Source organism: Scophthalmus maximus, chromosome 1 (assembly GCF_022379125.1).
Source record: "Scophthalmus maximus strain ysfricsl-2021 chromosome 1, ASM2237912v1, whole genome shotgun sequence".
NCBI lineage: Eukaryota > Metazoa > Chordata > Actinopteri > Pleuronectiformes > Scophthalmidae > Scophthalmus > Scophthalmus maximus.
In genome coordinates this window covers 24995899-25015283 of record NC_061515.1, presented here as the reverse complement: position 1 = coordinate 25015283, position 19385 = coordinate 24995899, and the positions used below count along the sequence as shown (strand labels likewise).

Sequence of the window (19385 nt, the reverse complement as noted above, 5' to 3'; positions counted from 1 at the left end):
TGCTCCGGGCAGAGCCAAACGACAAACGCTCTTTGTGACAGTTCTTGCTCGTTATGAAACTCCCCGCAAGACGAGAAAACTGATCTGTGAACCAAAAGGCAGGGACGGAGTCCACCTCTGCGCGAGACAGTCCAATTTGAGTATCTCATTATCTAATTGGCAGTTTTCTGAACTCGCTCATGCTCCTCAAGATGTGGATTTAATGAACCCGTCGCCTTTCCTCTTGTGGCAGCCTCACCACGAACACGGTCGGGCCTCTGCAAAGCCTCGGACAACAGCAGCGACATGTTGCTCATTCTGTCTCTCACGCTAACTCCCCAGACTTCGATTCCTCCTCATAACAAAATGCGCTTTTGTTCCGGTCTCGTTCCCACTTGCCACGGTGACCGGCCCCTGCTCTGTGCTGGAAAGGCCGAGGTATTTCATTAGGGGCTCGGGCTGCCTGTGCGATAGCGGGCTTACAGGCCTGTGTCGGCGGCTTTTCCATTTCCCATTCCTCGATAATTGAAAAGTGCAATTGTTAGTGAAGTAGCATTGTCTCCAACTGATAGAGCTGAGATAATGAGAAACAGCCGAATGTGAAATGTAATAAACAGCATGTGTCCTTGGAAAGAGGCACATGCGCAGCACAACGCATACTGTATTCCAAATGGCTGTGTATGGGGAGGAGGCCAGTGAATTCAGAACAAACTCTAATTGGTTGAGTCCTGTGTGTGTGTGTGTGTGTGTGTGTGTTTTTTGTGTGCGTGTGTCTTTGCAGCGCTCGCTCATTTGGAAGGATTCCCAGAGAGAAAGGAGACAGCTGAGACCAGCAACAACACAACTGCTCCTCAAGCCTCAGGTTTGCATCCAGACAATGAGCGAGTGTTTTAATGTGAAAGTTAAAATCGTGGTCTTCCCGAGTCATTTGTCCCCCTTTCTGTTTCTCTCTCTCCTCTGCACTGTCTCTCGCACTCTCCACCGCTCCTTTCACTCTCCCCCTCTCCCTCCCTCTTCTTTGTATCTAGGTCAATGCTGAGTCCAGACAGTTAGGAGCTTTTCTGCACGGTTGAAACCTCCATGGAAAACTCCACACAAATGAAAGAAGATGCACGACACGCGCACACGCGCGCCAACGCAGCCAGTTGCGGCAGAGTCTTCAGTGGCCACTGGGACTGTCGCGGCTGCAGGAGAAAAGTGTAATGCTGAACTGCTGGGTTCATTCTTTTTTTTTTTTTTGGGCCCATTGTCACATCCAGTGTTCTAACTCATCCACATCCACAATGGTTGTAGACCTCGCCTCCATAAAAATACAATATCAGAAAAGCACAACAAACCTTTGCAAGTGCTGTAATGTGATCTTGGGTTGGGGGATATAGTTGCAGAAATATAATGACTGTAATAAATGTATAAATAAGCCTAATAATAGTCCCATATCACTAAAATGTGTCCAGTATGAATACAGGATGATGAGGAGAGACCATGTCAGAAAAGGTCTCCACAGGCTAGGATGGTATTATTACCTAACTTCAGTTCTTTCAATGCTTCTTTAGACGTCGGAGTCCAATCTAAGTTAGCCCTGACATGAAGCAACGGGAACTCATTTCTGATCAGGCATGCCATGGTGGACACTGGACTTTTCACAATAACAATATATATATAATAACATAATAGATCTCCATCGTTTGTGCTTTGCGCTGTTGTTTCATTGTAGAGCTGTGTGCAGTGCTGTCCGGTCTGTCACTGGCAAACTCAAATGGGAGATCTACAAGTCTGCGTAGTAATGGTGCACAGGGCGGTTGGAGATGTTCCCCAGTGAGTCCATTCAGCTTTTCGCTGTTAATCCTGGTTTCAAGGTCACCTTACTGAAAACTGTTTGTAGTCAGTGTAGAGTACACCCACGAGCTGTCTTCTTTTGTGTACAAGGGTGAATGGTGTCCAGAACATACCTGTACGTCTGTTTTCATCAGCGAGGCCCCTGCCTCTACCAGATAATGACAGATGGTCCTGTGGCACAGTGACGCAGCTCGATGAAGGACCGTCTCTCCGCTGGAGGGCCACAGTACAGAGGCGCAGGGAGAAAAGAGAGAGTGAGCATTAGATCACAGCCGCTCACATCTTCTGCGAGTCAAGTGCCACTGACGTTCAGGCTCCCCTCTTGCCTATGTTTATTCTCTTTAAAATTTGTTTTTTCTTGTTTGGATGCCCGGCACATAGAGTATAGACACGCCAGGCTTTCAGTCACAGAGCAAGGCTGTGGAGTTTTGGTACCAACATTTTCAAGTATGTCCATGAAACTACTTCCAATTATTGTGACAGGGAGGGAAATAAAAAGAGATCTATTTTAAGTTAGGCACTTTAAAATCCTCTCCATAATTTATTCAATTCAACTTAAATATTTCATATCGATGCATTGGTTTAGATAACAACAGTAGCTATGATTGTACTCACTGAAGTTTTTCTGTGACATCCAGCAGGTCATTTGGCGCTGGAGGACAGACAGATGAGAGATTACTGCAGGCAGGCATCCGAGACAAGTTATGTTGACTATCAATGGCACAGTGAACCAAAACATGTGTCGGTTTTTACAGGATGTATGTGAACTCACATTAAACATGGATGATTTATGAACGCAGCTAATAAGAAAAGACGTATTAATTGGTTTAGCTGTGAGAACGCTTCAATGGACCCTCACTCGAACCTAAACGGGACCCCATTTCATGTCGGAATAATATAACTGTAATTTTGTTGAAGGGATTAATGTGTTGCAACTGTATAAAAAAAGATTTCAGATACATTTTCTTTTCAAGTCAAAGGTGATATATGTAGGTTTTCTCTGCCGTCAAAAGAGGCTTCTTGCTGGGAGCCGGTGGTGGCGATGGTCACTAGACAAGAGCTTCCGCCATCATTATGTTTACGAGACATGGCGTTATAATATGGGGCCTGAGCAGCAGAGGTTGTCAGTTAGCATGCTTAATCTAGTAGAAGCAAAGAAGGGATAGGAATAGAAGGGAAAAAAAGAGTTTTAGCATTGGCAGAAACTTAAATATCTCCTTTAAAAATTTTATAATTTCCTGAAATATCACGGTAAAAACAAGTTGTGCGTCTAAATTTGTATCAAATCTTCAACAATCCAGATCAAAAGTTTAATAATGTCCAAGCAGTGCAATAGTCTCGTACATAAATGCAGAGTTTGTCATACATTTACATTTCCAATTTTATATACTGATATATTATAATATTCAATACTTTAATTTTTTTTATTATTATTATCCCCTTTATTGTGTTGGGGTGGGGGATTGATGCACAGTGCAATAAAAAAAAAGAATGTAGAGGTTGGGGTCGGCAGCAAGTTAACATGTTCGGCATCTAGTGTACACGCTGACAATTTTTTTTTTTCTTATTGTCTAACCAGAACTGCAACACTTTTAAAAAAAACAACAGGAACTTGATCGAGAGCTGTGCGAAACGCTCCCGACGTCGCACAAACATCAACTGGATGCTGGCTTGCCGCAGTTACCGTTGTCAAGAATGAAGCGGACCATCTCTTTGCTCCCTGTGCTGACGGCATGGTGCAAAAGACTGCAGTCTGATTGGTCCAGCGCCGTGAGGTCCGCCCCCTTCAGGTGCAGCTCCTGCAGCTTTTAGTGAAGGAGGGGGTCAGAGGGGCTTTGAAGATGAAAACAAGATGCATGTTTCGAGGCAACATTTTTGACTGACTACTACAAAATATTAACAACAAAATATTTGTGAAGAATCTGATCTTCTGATCCGATAAGTCCACAATTCACCCCCGATCAGCTTTTAGTTATGTCCCCACCAACATCTGGCACTTCAGCCACTATGTTCACCAGCGAGTCTCTCACTGTATCCGTCTGCTGCCCGGTGCTGAGGAGCAGGAGGTGGTGTTCTCCACACCGGCATAAAGCTCTGGGACTAAACGGTACGTGGTGTGGAATTAGTGTTGAAACATATATGGACTATGGAGAAGTTAGTACAACTGCTACTCACCCCCTTCACGTCCTTGTTCTTCACACACTCAATCAACATCTCTAGCATGAGAGAAAGACAGAGAGAGGGACACTGTGAGAGGCGATGGAAATGTACACCATGGTTTAAATGGTAAATGCTCATGTTGACTGTATTTAATCAGCACTTTTCTATTCATATTGACCACTCAAAGTGCTTTACAGTGCAAGTCCACACACATTCACACAGCACTGCTACACTCCACGCTTCTCTGTCACATTCCTACACTGCCGGCAGAGCTGTCAGAGGCATGCGGCCTGGGGGAAGCGGGGATCGCGCCGCCGACCCTCCGGTTGGTTGACGACCGCCTCTACCTCTTAAGACACAGTCCACCTTCGTAGAATGGTACCGCCTCTGCTTTATGTGTGTTTCCGATGGAAAAATCAGGGACATTACATCAATCATCCCATTGCTTCAGATAACAAGTAGGCAGGTTGCAGAAAATGTTGAATAGAGGACCACGGCCGGAACACAAAGCACCCCACAATCAAATGATGTGGCTTTGGCCAACTGTTAATCTGTATATCATTTTATATCACATTTTATTTTATCACATTATGCTGCGTTCTGTGAAAAGGAAGCAGACGCAAAGACCAGTGGCCTGGTGAACTGAAGTTTGATGTTGTTAGTGGCAACAAGGTGATTTCTAGTATTTGTCGAATCTACTGATACAACCGAAGCAAGACACATAGATGAACTGTGCACAAACGTAGGTGGTAGTTTATCACTTTAGGAGCAACTACTTAAAACAAAGTCATACCTGTGTCAATAAATCCTCCTTCATGTGGGTTTAAAATGTTCATATTTGGTTGAAACCGGTGCCGATTCAACTGTACGATCCTTTCGGAAGATGCGTAACACTGAGAGGTGTTTCTATTTCTATGTTGCTCGCCCGGTCTATGCCACAGAGAGTAAACTAAAAACACATGTGAGTCAACGCAACGTCATTCAGCACACTACATCCTCCCGCTGCCAATAAAAAGCAATCATGACTGCAGTACAGAACATCCTTGTCCAAAACCACTTCACGTACAGACAACACTACTTGTATGCTCTTGTCACTGCTGTACAGTATGTTCACATCCTGTATCGCTCTGAAACACATGCCGTGTATACGACTGAAGCCAGGCTGGGATATGAGATGAATGTTTATTAGGCTGACCTCAATACTCGCTCTCACTCCTTCTCTCTCTAAATAGCTGAGTCCTAATCCAGTTATGTTAGGCTTAGTGTGTGCATGTGTGCATATATGTGTGTGTGTGTGTGTGTGTGTGTGTGTGTGTGTGTGTGTGTGTGTGTCTGTGTGTGTCTGAGGGAAAGAGAGAGAGACTTCAAAAAATCTCTAATAGCTTTTGTGGCTGCAAGACAAATCAAAAACAACACACGCGCCACAAAACCCAACACACACTCTGAATGTAGGAATTAAATGAATTTTGCCCAGGGAGGGAATTAAGTGAACCAGAGGAAACAAGAGCCAGTCCAAAGAGAGGAGAGGAGAATAGAGGAGTGGAGAGGAGTGGAGAGGAGACGAGAGGAGACGAGAGGAGGAGTGGAGAGGAGACGAGTTGAGGAGAGGAGACTAGAGGAGAGGAGAGATTTATGAAACCAAGGGGGCGATGCATTCCCGCCCTATCTCTGTCTCTCACACACACACACACACACACACACACACGTCACTTGCTCCATTGAACTCCTCAGTTTGATGCAGTCAACCTGTCTGACCCTTATGGGAGCTGCGTGTGTGCATGTATGCGTGTGTGTGTGTGTGTGTGTGTGTGTGTGTTGAAGAGAGAAGTGGAGAAATAGAATGTATGTATGACAGGAAGAAAAACAGATTGAATGTAAATGATTCCGTGACTAAATCTCAGATGATGCTCGTGAACGAAAAGAGTGGTCGTTCTGTGTGAAGTTGGTCTGAGGCGAACACCGGGGTTCAGTCATATTTATCCTTTATGTACCCTTCGCTGGGGGATAGTTCGTACACCCTGTTGTGTGTGTGTGTGTGTGTGTGTGTGTTGTCAGGACAAAGGTGTGTACTCACACACACACAGCTACTAGACTCTCAAATTATACTTTAACCGTGTGAGTTTGTGGTACTTGGATTAACTGCATATTTGTTTTTACCACTGAATATATACTGCAATAAAAAAATGAGCCCAAAGGTAACAGTTACATTCTTGCCTTATATTGAATCCCTGCAAGGTACTGTAATACTGCACTGGAGAGGAGACCTGAGTTCAAGTCTCGTTTTAAGGCCCTTTGCCACCCAACTTTATATTTTGCTAACATGGAGCAACTTTGAATACCCACGGCTCTTTGTAATTACACAAAGTGACAGGTCCTTGGCACAAGGACTGTGTCTGCTTCTCCACGCACTACCCAGGTTTATATAACTATAAAGAAAAAGAAAACACAAATACATCCAATTATATAAAACTCAAATTTAGAAAGTTAACGTAATGTATTTCATGCAAAATGTAAACTTGAATGCACATTTTTTTTCTGCACCATAAAAGATTTCATATAGGTAAACATAAGCGCTGACACAGATTTGCCTGTGAAAGGCTCCAATCTGCCAATATTAATCGTCCAACCGATATATAGGTCGGAATGTAGTTCACATTATCTGGATAAACTGTTGGGACTGTTTCCTGTACTGCTGTCATCATTCTTTTAATGATGTCAGAGTAATCGCAGACATTAGCCATTCATATGGGGAGCATAACTGCCAGATTATGCACATAAGAGCCACATTATAATAACTCAGAACTATCCTTACAGATGTCAGTTTGCGCGTGTGTGTATCACACAGCTGAACGTTGTCGGCAAGAGTGTTTTCCTTGGAGGCAGCTGGCTCTTTCAAGGAGAACAGAGGCACTGTGTTGGTTGCCGTTGCTGCAGAATGGGGCCCCAAGAACTGGGTTACACTCGGCTCCAAATGCAAAAACACCAAAGCTGGAAATCACACACACACACACAAACCTGCCGGCAAACTCAGCAGCAAGAGCGAGACACAACTGACGAAAACGACACAGATCTCAAAGGGAAAATACAGTTTTCCCGACAGGAACAAAACCACAGCGAAGCTGAGAGTGACAGAAACGGAAGGATGGGCTCCCAGCATGCACAGGGGGAGGATACGTGTCAGAAGAAAGGAGTGTCTGGTGACACAGATGCTGTCTTATATCTCTCTCCCCACTCTTCAGGTTTGACTCAAGTTAGGATTAGTGAGTGAGGGTGCGTGCGTTACCTTTTTCTCGCTCCTTTTCTGTTTCACTCGTCTTCTGGCTCTTCTCCTGTCTGGAGACAGAGAGACCCCTTGTGTCTTATTATTCTCAGCACTTCATAATGGCTTCATAGTGTCAAATTGCTCTTTGGCAAACTTCGGGTGCAGTGATGTTTTTTTTGTTTTTTTTTGGACTCCACGTGAACATGCACCACTTTTTGCATCATGGTGAACATAGAAGTTAACCAGCTCCAGTGATTCCTTTAAGCCTTTAACTGTTAGTCTGCGGTCGTTTTTTAAACCTCACGGAACATTCCTTGCTTTCGGAGTCATCCTCGCTGGGGGACCGCTCCTCGGGAAGCGAAGCTCAAGAAACTAATGAGTCTCCATTTCTTAAAACAGTTTGTCTGTGGACTGACCCTTTGAGAGGACTCCATAACCATGAACCAAACCGATTATGCAAATCCACAGTCTTTTAATCTTTAAATGAATCAATGAAGCTGTAACACAAACCTCCAACCTTGTTTCACTGACTGGACTTCTCCTGACTCCACTTAGGTTTTGTGGCAGTGTTCATATACGTTTTTCACAACCCACAGTCAATGCTCAAACGATGCAGTGATTTGTGTGTTAGTAGTAAATGAAGATCCAACCATATTTTGAACAAACGTAGACCTAACTGTCTCTTCTTCGCGCATTATTTCTTGCCATTATTTCTTGCCAAAAACTACTAATACTGACCTGAGTCTTGGTTTAAAATCAGCAGCAGTGGTGTTGGAGCGATGGATGCAACCCGCCCTGTAGAAAAAACAAAAATACAGTGAAGCCTGATGACAAACGGAAGTACCGGGGAATAGAATCATACACTCAAACCGCATATATAGCACAAGGGAAACATTTAACGGAGGATGAATTTGACATAAAGGGCTCAGTATTTTTTAAGAAGCAGCTCTTTTTTCTCAGACAGCTTCTGAAATGTGTTCACACCCTATGGAAGAGGAAGGTCAGAGCCCAGAAGCAGAGGAAGCTGTAAACTTTCTCTTCTGGCTTGATCGCCACCAGCTCTCCTCTTTCTCCTGAGCTGCAAATTCTACGTTCTCTGGCTCGCCTCAGACTGCGTCAGTAAGTGGCCTCACGAGGGATCCCTCATTGAAAGCAACTACCAGCTGGTTAATGACAAGCAGTGAGACTCAACCAAAAACCACAAAGTCGCAGCAGTAAAATCAGACTTTGAGGCTAAAAAGCACCACAGAGCCGAGAGGCACTGCAGACTTGACAATCCTCTTTGGGTTCTTTTTCCCTGGAGGTAGAAAACACCATTCCAAGTTAAACATCTTTTATACAATTTCCTCACGCTCAAGTACATTTGTCTTTTCGCTTCTGCCCGTTGCTATTTCACTGGCAACAAACCGACGCGTTTGATGTGGACAGGGAGTCGTTGGGGCTCATTTTGGCCCGTATCACGTTTGCCGCAAAAAACCTCAACTCAGACTCCCCTCTGGACTGTGTCTCACTTCACACACATGGATGGGAAAGCAGCACGACTTTGTTAATCGGTGTATTTAAAATCTGCAGACGTGGCAACAGGATCGATCAGGATCTAACAAAAAGTTTTATTGTGCTTTTCTTAACATGGGACTGGAAAGTTTTGACTCTCAAGACTCACTGGGAATAGCGCAGCCGCCCTGAGAGTGAGTCCTGAACCACATCCATCTGTCGGGCTGTTCTCATCCGTGCATTTACAATTTTATCTTTGTCGAATATTTTATATAGGTATTTGCATATACATTTTTTTCGCTTATGCTCATAGGAGCACATCCTTGTAGACAGCTGCAGGGTCTCTTCCTGCCTCGCACTGCCAGAGCTCAGCCTGAACTGATCATCTCAACATCTCGACTGACTCTTCTACTTAATAGAAAACCTGAGCAGAGCCCAGATCCGCAGCCCAGACCCGCCCACGGCGGTACGAGGTGGACAACGATTTTGAAAAAGAAATAAAAATGCGCCGATGGCGGAGACAGAGACGCTCGGTTATTTTAGCGAATGATGTTCGTGTGTTTTCATATAGATCTTTTGATGGGACAACAGGATTTAATGTTAACTACTCAATAGCAATTATTGCATTTTTTTTTTTAAGATTTTAGGGTTGTTCATTTGTTTCCAGTGGATGGATAAGAACTGATATTTTACAAATGCCATCATAAGTGTTTCTTGTACTTTAAAAAAAGCATAAAGAACCACAGAATTAAAATTCATTTGCACGACTGCACTGATATTAGCTGCCACTGACGAAATTGTTAGGAGCAAATGTATGTTCATGTTTTTTTTTTGCCCCCCTCTGCTTATAATGTATTCAGCCTCCCTTCAGCGTTGGACTCTGTTTTACGCCTCTGGTTTGGCCCGCTTGTTTGTTTCTGATCCTGTTCCAGGAAAATAGAGCCCACATTATTCTGTCATCTCCACAAAGTCCCACGTTTCCCCTCAGCTGACTGCTGATTCCGACGTGAACTTTGATGAGTGGGAAGAATTTCGGGAAAAGAAGAGCGACTCATCACAGGGCTGTGTTGTTTAGCGAGGTTTTGTTCTGTCTTGTGAAATCACCCTGTACTTACACACAGTGCACAGTGTGAGTGAGTGTGTGTGTGTGTGTGTGTGTGTGTGTGTGTGTGTGTGTGTGTGTGTGTGTGTGTGCGTGCGTGTGTGTCTGAGAGCATACTAACCTGGTGAGTTTGCTGGCCACCGGCGTTGGGTCGTCAGCTGCAGAGCTGTCGCTGTTCACTCGCTGCCTCTGGGAGGAACTACAGCGGAACACACAGAGGAAACACAGTTAGTGAAGTGAGCTCGCAGCCTGGACTCAATGTTTCCTGCGCTGACTTCAGACGGTCACTGAGGCTTTCACTGCCTCCAGACAGCTCGGGGACGCGTGGAAAAGGTGATGTTCTGCAGAGGATGCGAACCCGTGTGGCCTGGACCTATTCTCCTCATCTCCAGCTCTACACTTTTGTTCTGGGACTCCGCCGGAGCAGCTCTGCACAATTCACAGATCAAAAAAGAAAGTCCTCATTCATCGGTTGTGCAGCCCCTCAGCCGAGCCTCTGAATGAAACGGGTGATATTTGCCCAGACCTCCTTATGTACCCAAATTTCTTGTAGTTGGCAGAACATTGCAGAGAGATGTTGAGCATCTGTACTATCAAACCTGGTACTGATCCGGAATATGAGTGGACACATCAGATTACCTGCTTGTAGCAAGACATCACAGTGGATTTAGTCTTTCAATCACAGTCAAGATTTCTTTTTTCTTCACTGTGTTAGTAGTGGTGTGGGATGTGGGAAATGAGCTATAAGGAAATAAAATAGCTCAAGTTCTTAGTAAAATGTTAATGTGTGTTTGCCGAACAACTGCACAGTGAATGTGAACCTTCAGTTATTAGTATTTTGGACATTAAATGACTATAATACTTAAGTAGACGGTTTAGGGAGAAGGATCTTTGAGCAGATGACCACATAAAGAAATCAGAGCACCCTGACGCATGTGGCTGTCTCACATACTTTTACATACATTTGCCTCATAATTTGAAACATTTAATATGAACATATAACATTGTAACATTTTGCGTATGACAGGAAATACAGAAAAGCATAACAGATCTCACTTTAATTTGACTTAAGGGGATGAGCAGTTCTTTAATTCTTTCTTTTTCCATGATGAACGTATTTTTTAATCAGTAAGCGAGGATCTTAGTTTAACATCCCTGCGAGGTTAATGATAAGTACATGCTGTGTATCAGGCTACAACAGATTTGCACATAATGAACTGACAAAGATGAAATTACCTTTTGTTGGCTAGATTTGTATTTTAGAAACACTTAGTTGACGCCTGTCCAGCTTCCAGACCTCACTGTGACCTCTTTGCATTCACTTATCGGGCTTGTTTGGAGCTTCGCAGGATAATTAATTACGGAGCCGAGCACGGAGATAATGAGCACGAGTGAGATAAAGGCAACAGGAGAGGAGAAGACAAAAGAGAGGAAAGCGTTTTGAAGTGTTTTAACACAGGACGAGCTGAGGGCGAAGCAGAATGTGGAATCAGTGGTCGCAGCCAAGATATCACCAAAAAAGTGAAGGGAGTCTTTTTAAAAGTCAAAAAAACTGCATCACATGCAAAAGTGGACAGGGGACAAACTGCATGGTTTAGTGAAGTAGCACTGATGCAGTATGGGCAAGGTACAACAGGTGCGCTTGAAATTTAGACCCAAAAGGGCTGAATATATTTGGATAACATCTTACAGATTTTACTGAACACAATCTCAGCATCTTAGCAGTAGCAGTGCGACGCCGCTCTAGTCCCTGACACACGGCATAAACCCAGGAGAAAGATGAGCATTTGTAATGATCACTTTAAAAAAAAAACCCAACTCTAAATAAAGTGGTAAAACGCATTCGGAATTAATTACTCCACGCGTGACACCTCCCGGAGTTAGTCCAGCCTGCACCTGCTCAGATTTTCACCTGACGGTGAGAGGCAAAACTGACAGCATGTGAAGCTGAACTCGTTTTTAAAAAAACAAAAAAATGTTTTGTGTGCGTGGGTGTCGCTCAGTGTGTTTGTCAGAGAGTCAGAGAGAAGCAGACGAGAGAGAGGTAATTACAGTGGGTGGAATAACGTTCACCTCTGGCCCTGCGTGGGCACACTGCTACGCTGTTCCAGAGTGTGTGTGTGTGTGTGTGTGTGTGTGTGTGTGTGTCTGAGTACAGTAGATTGGTGGGACTCTGGAGTGCTCTGACATGTGTTCCATCTCTCCCTCTCCCTCTCTCTCTCTCCATCCACTGTTTTTCTGAGTCTTCCTCCAAAACCCATCTCTCCCTCACTCTGCCCCTCGGCCTCATCTCTCCTCCTCATCCTCCCACTCAGTGCACTCAGCATTGCAAATCAGCCCGCCAACACACACGCGTGCACGCGCAGTCACACGAGCAGTCACACACACAAACACACACACACACACACGCGCACACAGCCAAAGGGAAGTGTTGTTGGGATCAGAAAGGTTGTGTTGTTCTGACTACATTCCGATTGTACCTGTTTATCTATTCGGTCTTTGTGCTCTGAAGACTAATCTTCACACACACACAACATTAAAACCAGTTGCCTTCTTTTGCGCTGTGATCGATCTTATCTTTAAATGTTTTTGTATTTTTGTATTTTACATCCGCGCAGCAGCTCGAGCGAAGCTGCCAGGGGAAACATGAAGATCGTGAAATGTCCATTGTCACCGCATCATTGTTTCAGTAGCTGAAGTTTCACTAGTCTTGTTTAGACTGAGGCGTCAGTAAATACAGATCCAGGCTCAAAGCAAACAGCCTTGTACACTAAAAGCTGTTAGCATGGGTTAATTAAATACAGTACCCACTCATGTTTACACTAATAACTCCCATTAATTATTTAAATGGTAGCAAAGAGCACTAAAGCTATTGAGCGATCTCATTACTCTATGTGATTAGGAAGAGAGAGACAGTCACATTACCATGTTCAAAGCACTGGAACAGTTTCATCATTAATGTCCAGTGTCTCATGTTTTTGCACTGGTATTTTTTTTTTAAAGATTCAAAAATAATATGTTGTTTTCGAGCGACCAGGAGACATTTAACAAACACTGCAGCTGCACTTGTTGTCGTAATTGCTTCTCTTGTTCTTTGTTTCTCCTCCCCACTCAAAGTGCAAGTGGGAACATTCATGTCTTAACGGCGTCGCCGTGCAGCTCCCCGAGCGCCCAGTGCCTGCGTTCAACAATCTCTTGGTCATGACAATGATCTACTGATGTCAGGGGGGAAATGTGGTGGTATGATGTGATGTCGTGGCTTTTGAACACAAGAGGAGGGTCAGTCGGTTCACAAATCACTCACTTACTACTTTGCTGCTTTAGGTTTTGGTGTTTGAATAAATCTTCACATTGAATTTAAAAGCTGTATTTTGGGTTTACTCACATTGTCTTAATCCATTAATAAAATTAGATGTGAAATATTTAAATGTGACAAATAAGCAAAAATAGAAGGCATCAGGAGGGCGGCACACACACACACACACACACACATACACACACACACACACACACACACACACACACACTCACACACTCACACACACACACACACACACACACACACACACACACACACACACACACACACACACACACACACACACACACACACACACACACCATGTGTTGATAAATCTGCCAGTTCAAATAGTCCACAATCAACGCACTGTTCCTCCTGTCGTAGGAGCATACCATGAACATTACAGTGAGCAGCGGTAATTGAGCCTTTAAAAATAAAAATAAATATTTGTGTGGTGTTTGTAAAGACTCCTGCGCTCGATTGACCGGGACACACACAAACAAAAAGAACGACCAAATAATTTCTCTTTGCACAGGGTCCTCATTTTGTAGGGGAGAGGGAGAGAGAGACAGAAAGAGAGAGCAATAACTAACAGCTGCTCTAACAGGTTCCTGTAGGTGAGAATTTAATCTGTGTGAGTGTGTGCAAATATGGTTAAAAGGATTTAATATGCAGGCAGGGGAGGCAGAAAATGTGTTATACACGCGTGCGCGCACACACACACACACACTGACACACATGCAACCATAGCTAATATCATAGTAACACTTGGCTGTTTCTAAGAGGGAGAGCAAAGAGCAGAAAAATGCAGACAGAAAATATTATTCATGCATTTATACACCTACACACAAACACACACACACACACACACACACACACACACACACACACACACACACACACACACACACACACACACACACACACACACACACACACACACACACACACACACACACACACACACACAGAATTATGCAGTTCTACTTCATGCAGGCTTTGACCTCTAACAGGCTCCATAGGCTTGACGACGCAGACTGTAAAGCAGCACACTTCCATCTGCCTGCGCTGGGCCTGCCCAATGAGAGTGAGCTGAGCCCGTCCCACAGTAGATGTGATGTCATAGTGCAACCTTACATTGACTTTCTGGACTGAAGCACATCGGAAGTGCTGCTTTCTAAAAGGTGCATTCAAGGAAGTTGTGCAGCGTACAATATGTGCCTTTGTGTGTGTTTTTTTACCTGGGAACAGAGAATGGGGATGAAGGAGAGGAAGAAGCCACAGGGTAAACAGAAGCATCTTCGTCAGAGATCTGGTTGGAGGAGCCTTTCCTAAAAGAAGAATCACCAAATAGACATTTTAAGGAACTATGGCACACAACAGAGCGTTCCCAAAGAGATCACTAACGCACACCTACTGTACTGTATGTCCTGTCCACCACTGGTTCACAGAGTGTCGTCGCTGTGACGACTATTACTTAAGTTGCATTTTGACACAAATTGGGCTTTACAGGCAAAAAGGCAAGAGCAGACTGAGCAGAAGCATGAGCCGAGCGGAAACAGAGATCGGCTCATTAAAATGGATGTAAAGGTCAAAGATTGACAGTGATGTAAAAGTCCCATCAAGTCGGGGTTTGAATGCGGCCTCCTGCTTGTTTCCTGCAAAAGGATCGCCCCCTCTCACCTCAATTTAGTTGTTCAATTATTGAATGGCTACAGTATGTTATCATTGTTTTTTTTATTTCCCGACGACTATATATTGTTATGTATCACTCTCCTTATCTTTCCTTATGTAAATGCAGTATTTCTAATTTCCAACAGTAAATATGCTTCATAATGATTATGTGTTTCGGTAAAACCAACTCCATGTTCTGTGCACTACAACAATGTATTACTTCCTGGACTGAACATCATCCAGACAGCGATAACGTCGTATATCATAGTTTTTAGAACTTTGCTGAAACAAAAAGCAAAAAATAAATAAATCGGCATAGTAAAAAAATGTCAGTGACCAGTGGGAGGAACAAGAGAGGATGTGGGGATATACCTATCCAGGGGCACATTTGCAGAATTGGTACTGACAATGAGTTTGTTCAGGACAGACAGCTTCCCGTCTGCTCAGAGCGTATGATCTCCCTGGAATCTCACAACCCCTTTTATTCATCTCCATCATTCAGCATTTGTTGTACGCTTTTCATACAGCTCCTGAGATCATACAGACAAAACATGCTGCCTGTGGACAGACTATGGATTAATCACCAGCTCTGGAATCCGCGCCAGTTATTACATTACACAGTTATCTGCAGGCCGTTCCTCTCTGATGCAAAGCATCTGTGAAGCCGAGGATCTGTTCCATCTGCAGTCTCTCACGGAGGCGATGGCACTTGTCAATCCACAATCACGTGCAACCTTTTTCAAAGACTGTTGCTAAAGGTGGACATCAAACCTGTGACACACATTAAACAGTTCACACTGTCTCTCTCCACTTAGAACTCCCTCAGGACTGTCCATCCCTGCTGATCATCCAGCAGCGCCTCCATCCTTTGGAGCGCCGCATGTGAAATGATATAATAACAAAAATAATGGCTGTGATGGACAGCATGATGTGAGAGGCACTGTTTCAGGTTTTATTTTACTATTTTATATTGGTGTTATTTAAAAACTCTGACTTGATATGTGTTTATATGGCAGTATGAAGATCACACAGGTAGGGCTGCAACTAGCAATTTTTTCCATTACCGATTAGTCCGTCGACGATTTTCTGGATTCATCGATTAGTTGTTTGGTTTCCCAAACCCGAACATGATGTTTTGTTTTGTCCACACACCAAACGTATTTTTGTTTTTAGCCATGGCTCTACAGTGGTATTTACCTGGCGATGGGACTGATCAAAAGAAACCGGTCACTATCGTGCACAGAACACATATGATGCCATGTTATTTTAACATGTACAAAGTGAATTGAAACTCTTGGCAGAGCGCGTCTCTATCTGGAACTCTGAAATTCTGTGTATGTTCCAGACAAAAACTAAGTCACAGCCTCCAACATGGCCTATGACCATGTGTCCTGTATGATCCTGTCCTGCTCCACAGTAGGTAGCAGGTGTACTAGGCACGGCAAAATACCAAAGAGCGCTTGGCTCACCTTGGCCACGGGCAGTACGCACTGACAGCGATCTGTGCTGCACTTTGCCGCCAGGTTAATGAAAGTATAGCCAACAGTGAAAAATTCATTGTTTGTCCCCCAATGAAGTGTCCCCATTTAAAAAAAGTGTCATCCAAAATATAATTCTCCAGTGCCTGCTGTTTTGCACTGTGCTGGTTAACAGAAGTTTTAATGTTGCAGCACTCTTCCGCAGGTATCAATCAAACAAATTTGTAGACTTTGTGTACATGTGATTTCGATTGTGACTGTGTGTCTCTGCAGAGAAGAGATAAACTGATTCTGGAAACTGGATTCTCTCTGTAAAAATCACAGCGTTCCCTGAGGCCAGTTAGACAGAGTCAGCGCGTTTGGGTGGCCGACTTACCTGTAGTTAACCGGGGTGGAGCCTGGCGTCGCCACATCAAGACTGGCTGAGGGGGAGGTGCCTATTGTGGTCATAACGATGAGTTCAGGGTCCAGGATGAAGAGCTCTTCCTGGGAGATTTCTGATACGTAGTTGAGATGTTCCTGATAGAACGAGACAAAACCGTTTCATCAGTGCTGTGTTGTGAGGTGGAGGGTCACTGAGATATTATGTCCTATCAGACATTATTCCTCAAACAAAACAAACACCCTCATTTACCAGCCAGCTGCAAACACAGCAGTAGCCTCAACATTGACTGTTGGCAGTTTTGTTGCTCAGCTATTTTGACGTCTACATTTATAGTAAAAGATTTTGATATCATTTATCAACATGAATAACATCTTATATTACAGTTTGCTTAATCAAATTAAACTGGTTCACTAAAAACACAACTTTTCTCTTACACACAAACCTCAGTACATGTACATACTGAATATGCAACTAAAAGCCGGAGTCAGCTGAGGTGAGACAGAAGTCACGTACCTGTGCTCTGTCGATCCTGTAGAAACGATCTGCTGTTGTAGCTGAGGAGACCAACACAAACGTGGTTTAACCACTGTACACAGCAGAGAATCTTCAGATCCCCCCCTCCCTACAACAACAGCCCACTTAACCTTGACCTGGGGGACTTGCACCTCGACCATAAGGCCGGACACAGAGGGCAGTACCAGCAGATAATGGAGGAGAGGCGGGGTACACACTGGACAGGTCGCCAGCCCATCACAGAGCCAACAGACAGAGACAAACAACCATTCACCAGTGAACCGTGTCTGTTACATTTGTATGATTGAAGCGTAGACATGAACATGAACACTTCCTCCCGTTGTACCAAAAAATGAAGCTCAAGTATCGTGGATTCGGTCGCCGCCGTCTTGTGCTTTTGACGTCACTTGGATTCTGTTGATCGTGGTGCGGCGCCGGCGCATCGAGGTCCCACCGATACATGCGCTCGACAAATCGAGAGTCACTCTCAGCTGTCAATAATGAGTTTTCAACCTGTTTCATGACATCAAATTACAAATTACAGTCCACCAGGGTGTTGAATCAGAAACAACTGGACTTGGTTGTAGTTTCTCCTTCATCCGGGAGGCTTCTTCAGTTCTGACTAAGTTTGATGTAAACATAGAAGGTCATGACCCTGAAGAAGACTCTTGGATGAAGGTGAAACATCTTCAAGAAGCCACACCCGCGTCCAGTTGCTGCTGATTCAACACCCTGGTGGATAACTGTGACCTGATGAATGGGAATCTCCACAGACATCGAACAAGACGGTTTGGCTTCACCTTTGGGAGTTGTCTTGTCATCCACCTTTATAATCAGTCTATGCAATACTCGACTTGTGAACAAGCTGCAGCTATTTGTGCGTGTAGTATGAGGTCACGTGGTTAACTGATGTCACGTTAAAGGTTTGAGCAGCACCAATATAGGGACATTTCCCTTTTTTAAACATCTTCATTGTCTCAAACGTTCTCCTGTTGTTTCTTTTTTTTAAGATATTTCTCTGCAAAACTCCACCAGGACCCTACCCAAGTTGTGTGTGTGTGTGTCTGTGTGTGTGTATGTGTGTGTGTGTGTGTCTCTGTGATATTTTTGGTCGGCTGCCGTATGATATTAATATTCATGACTGTCACCGATAAACAGGATCTGATGGAAACTGTGCTCATGTTATTTTGAGTGTGAACGTGAAAAAAAGCAAAAACCTGTTAAGCTGTTAGAAACTGTTTAAATGTCATGGAACTACAGCCGAACTATCTTTGTAGTCCTGGCCATCACGCCTGGTGGTCATAATAACACTGCTTCAACCCTTTGGTCACATCATAGCTAACCGTCAAATCAAAACTACAATGAATCCTTTGAGTTCTGCTCGGACCAGGTTTATTCTGTGTGTGCCAGCCAGAGGCCCGTTGGTGGTAACGAGACTGAAAGGATGGTGCTGCTGAAAATAATGAGCTGTGTGGGTTGTCACTCTACCACCATCCCCATCTCGGCTACTGATATAATGAACTTCATCACAGTTTGTGGTCTACAAAGTGGCGGCCTTTTCCTCGGAGGCCGAAGGAAGCCAGGGCTTCCCATACTGTAAACGCATAACAAAGAAAAACACGCGGCAGTGTCTTCTACGGAGTTCTGCCATTAGCCATCTAATCAGATTTATTCTTCTGTAGCTGTTGTAATGAGCTGCCTGGTGCTTTTGAATGTGTTTACGAGTCAGTCCCTGTTCTGGAATCAGCAGCAGAGGGCGACTCCTCTGGTTGCAAAAAGAAGTCTGTTTCTATAGAAGTCTAAGAGAAAACGTCTCTTATTCTCACTTGATTCTTGTATGATGTTCATTTTGTAAATTGTGGTGCCAATCAGAGTTAAACAGACGATAAAGAACTGCATATATTGTGATTGACAGCTGGTGCCGTCCAATCGGTGCACGGTTGTAGGTGAAGGGGGGCGCAGTGGACGAGCCACCCCCGCTCCAACGTCTGGTTCCAAAAAAACCAACACGGCGCTGGTCAAAATGTGAAACTGGAGGCTTCAAAACATCAGCTCACAAGGTGACATCACGGTGGGTGGGTGAGAGGGTGGACGGACCCAATCACATTTTGGACAGTACAACACAAGCTTAATGGCGCGGGTTTTCTTGACTCACTTTGTGCCATTTAATACTAATCAAACTTGGTTTGACATAAAGTGCT

General features: G+C 44.1%; 1 protein-coding gene across 3 annotated transcripts in view; it reads right to left on the bottom strand.

Moving 5' to 3' along the window:
* Nucleotides 1-19385, bottom strand: part of LOC118300910 (diacylglycerol kinase zeta) — a 61909-nt gene that overhangs the window by 2820 nt on the left and 39704 nt on the right. For all 3 annotated transcript variants that reach the window (XM_035625783.2, XM_035625809.2, XM_035625818.2), the window contains 10 exons: nt 17185-17225; nt 16663-16805; nt 14376-14465; nt 9955-10032; nt 7976-8032; nt 7259-7308; nt 3991-4031; nt 3500-3620; nt 2431-2467; nt 1929-2028 (listed from right to left, as the gene is read on the bottom strand). In XM_035625783.2, coding sequence (XP_035481676.2) covers nt 1929-2028; nt 2431-2467; nt 3500-3620; nt 3991-4031; nt 7259-7308; nt 7976-8032; nt 9955-10032; nt 14376-14465; nt 16663-16805; nt 17185-17225 — 758 coding nt within the window. The remainder of the gene's footprint in view (nt 1-1928; nt 2029-2430; nt 2468-3499; nt 3621-3990; nt 4032-7258; nt 7309-7975; nt 8033-9954; nt 10033-14375; nt 14466-16662; nt 16806-17184; nt 17226-19385) is intronic.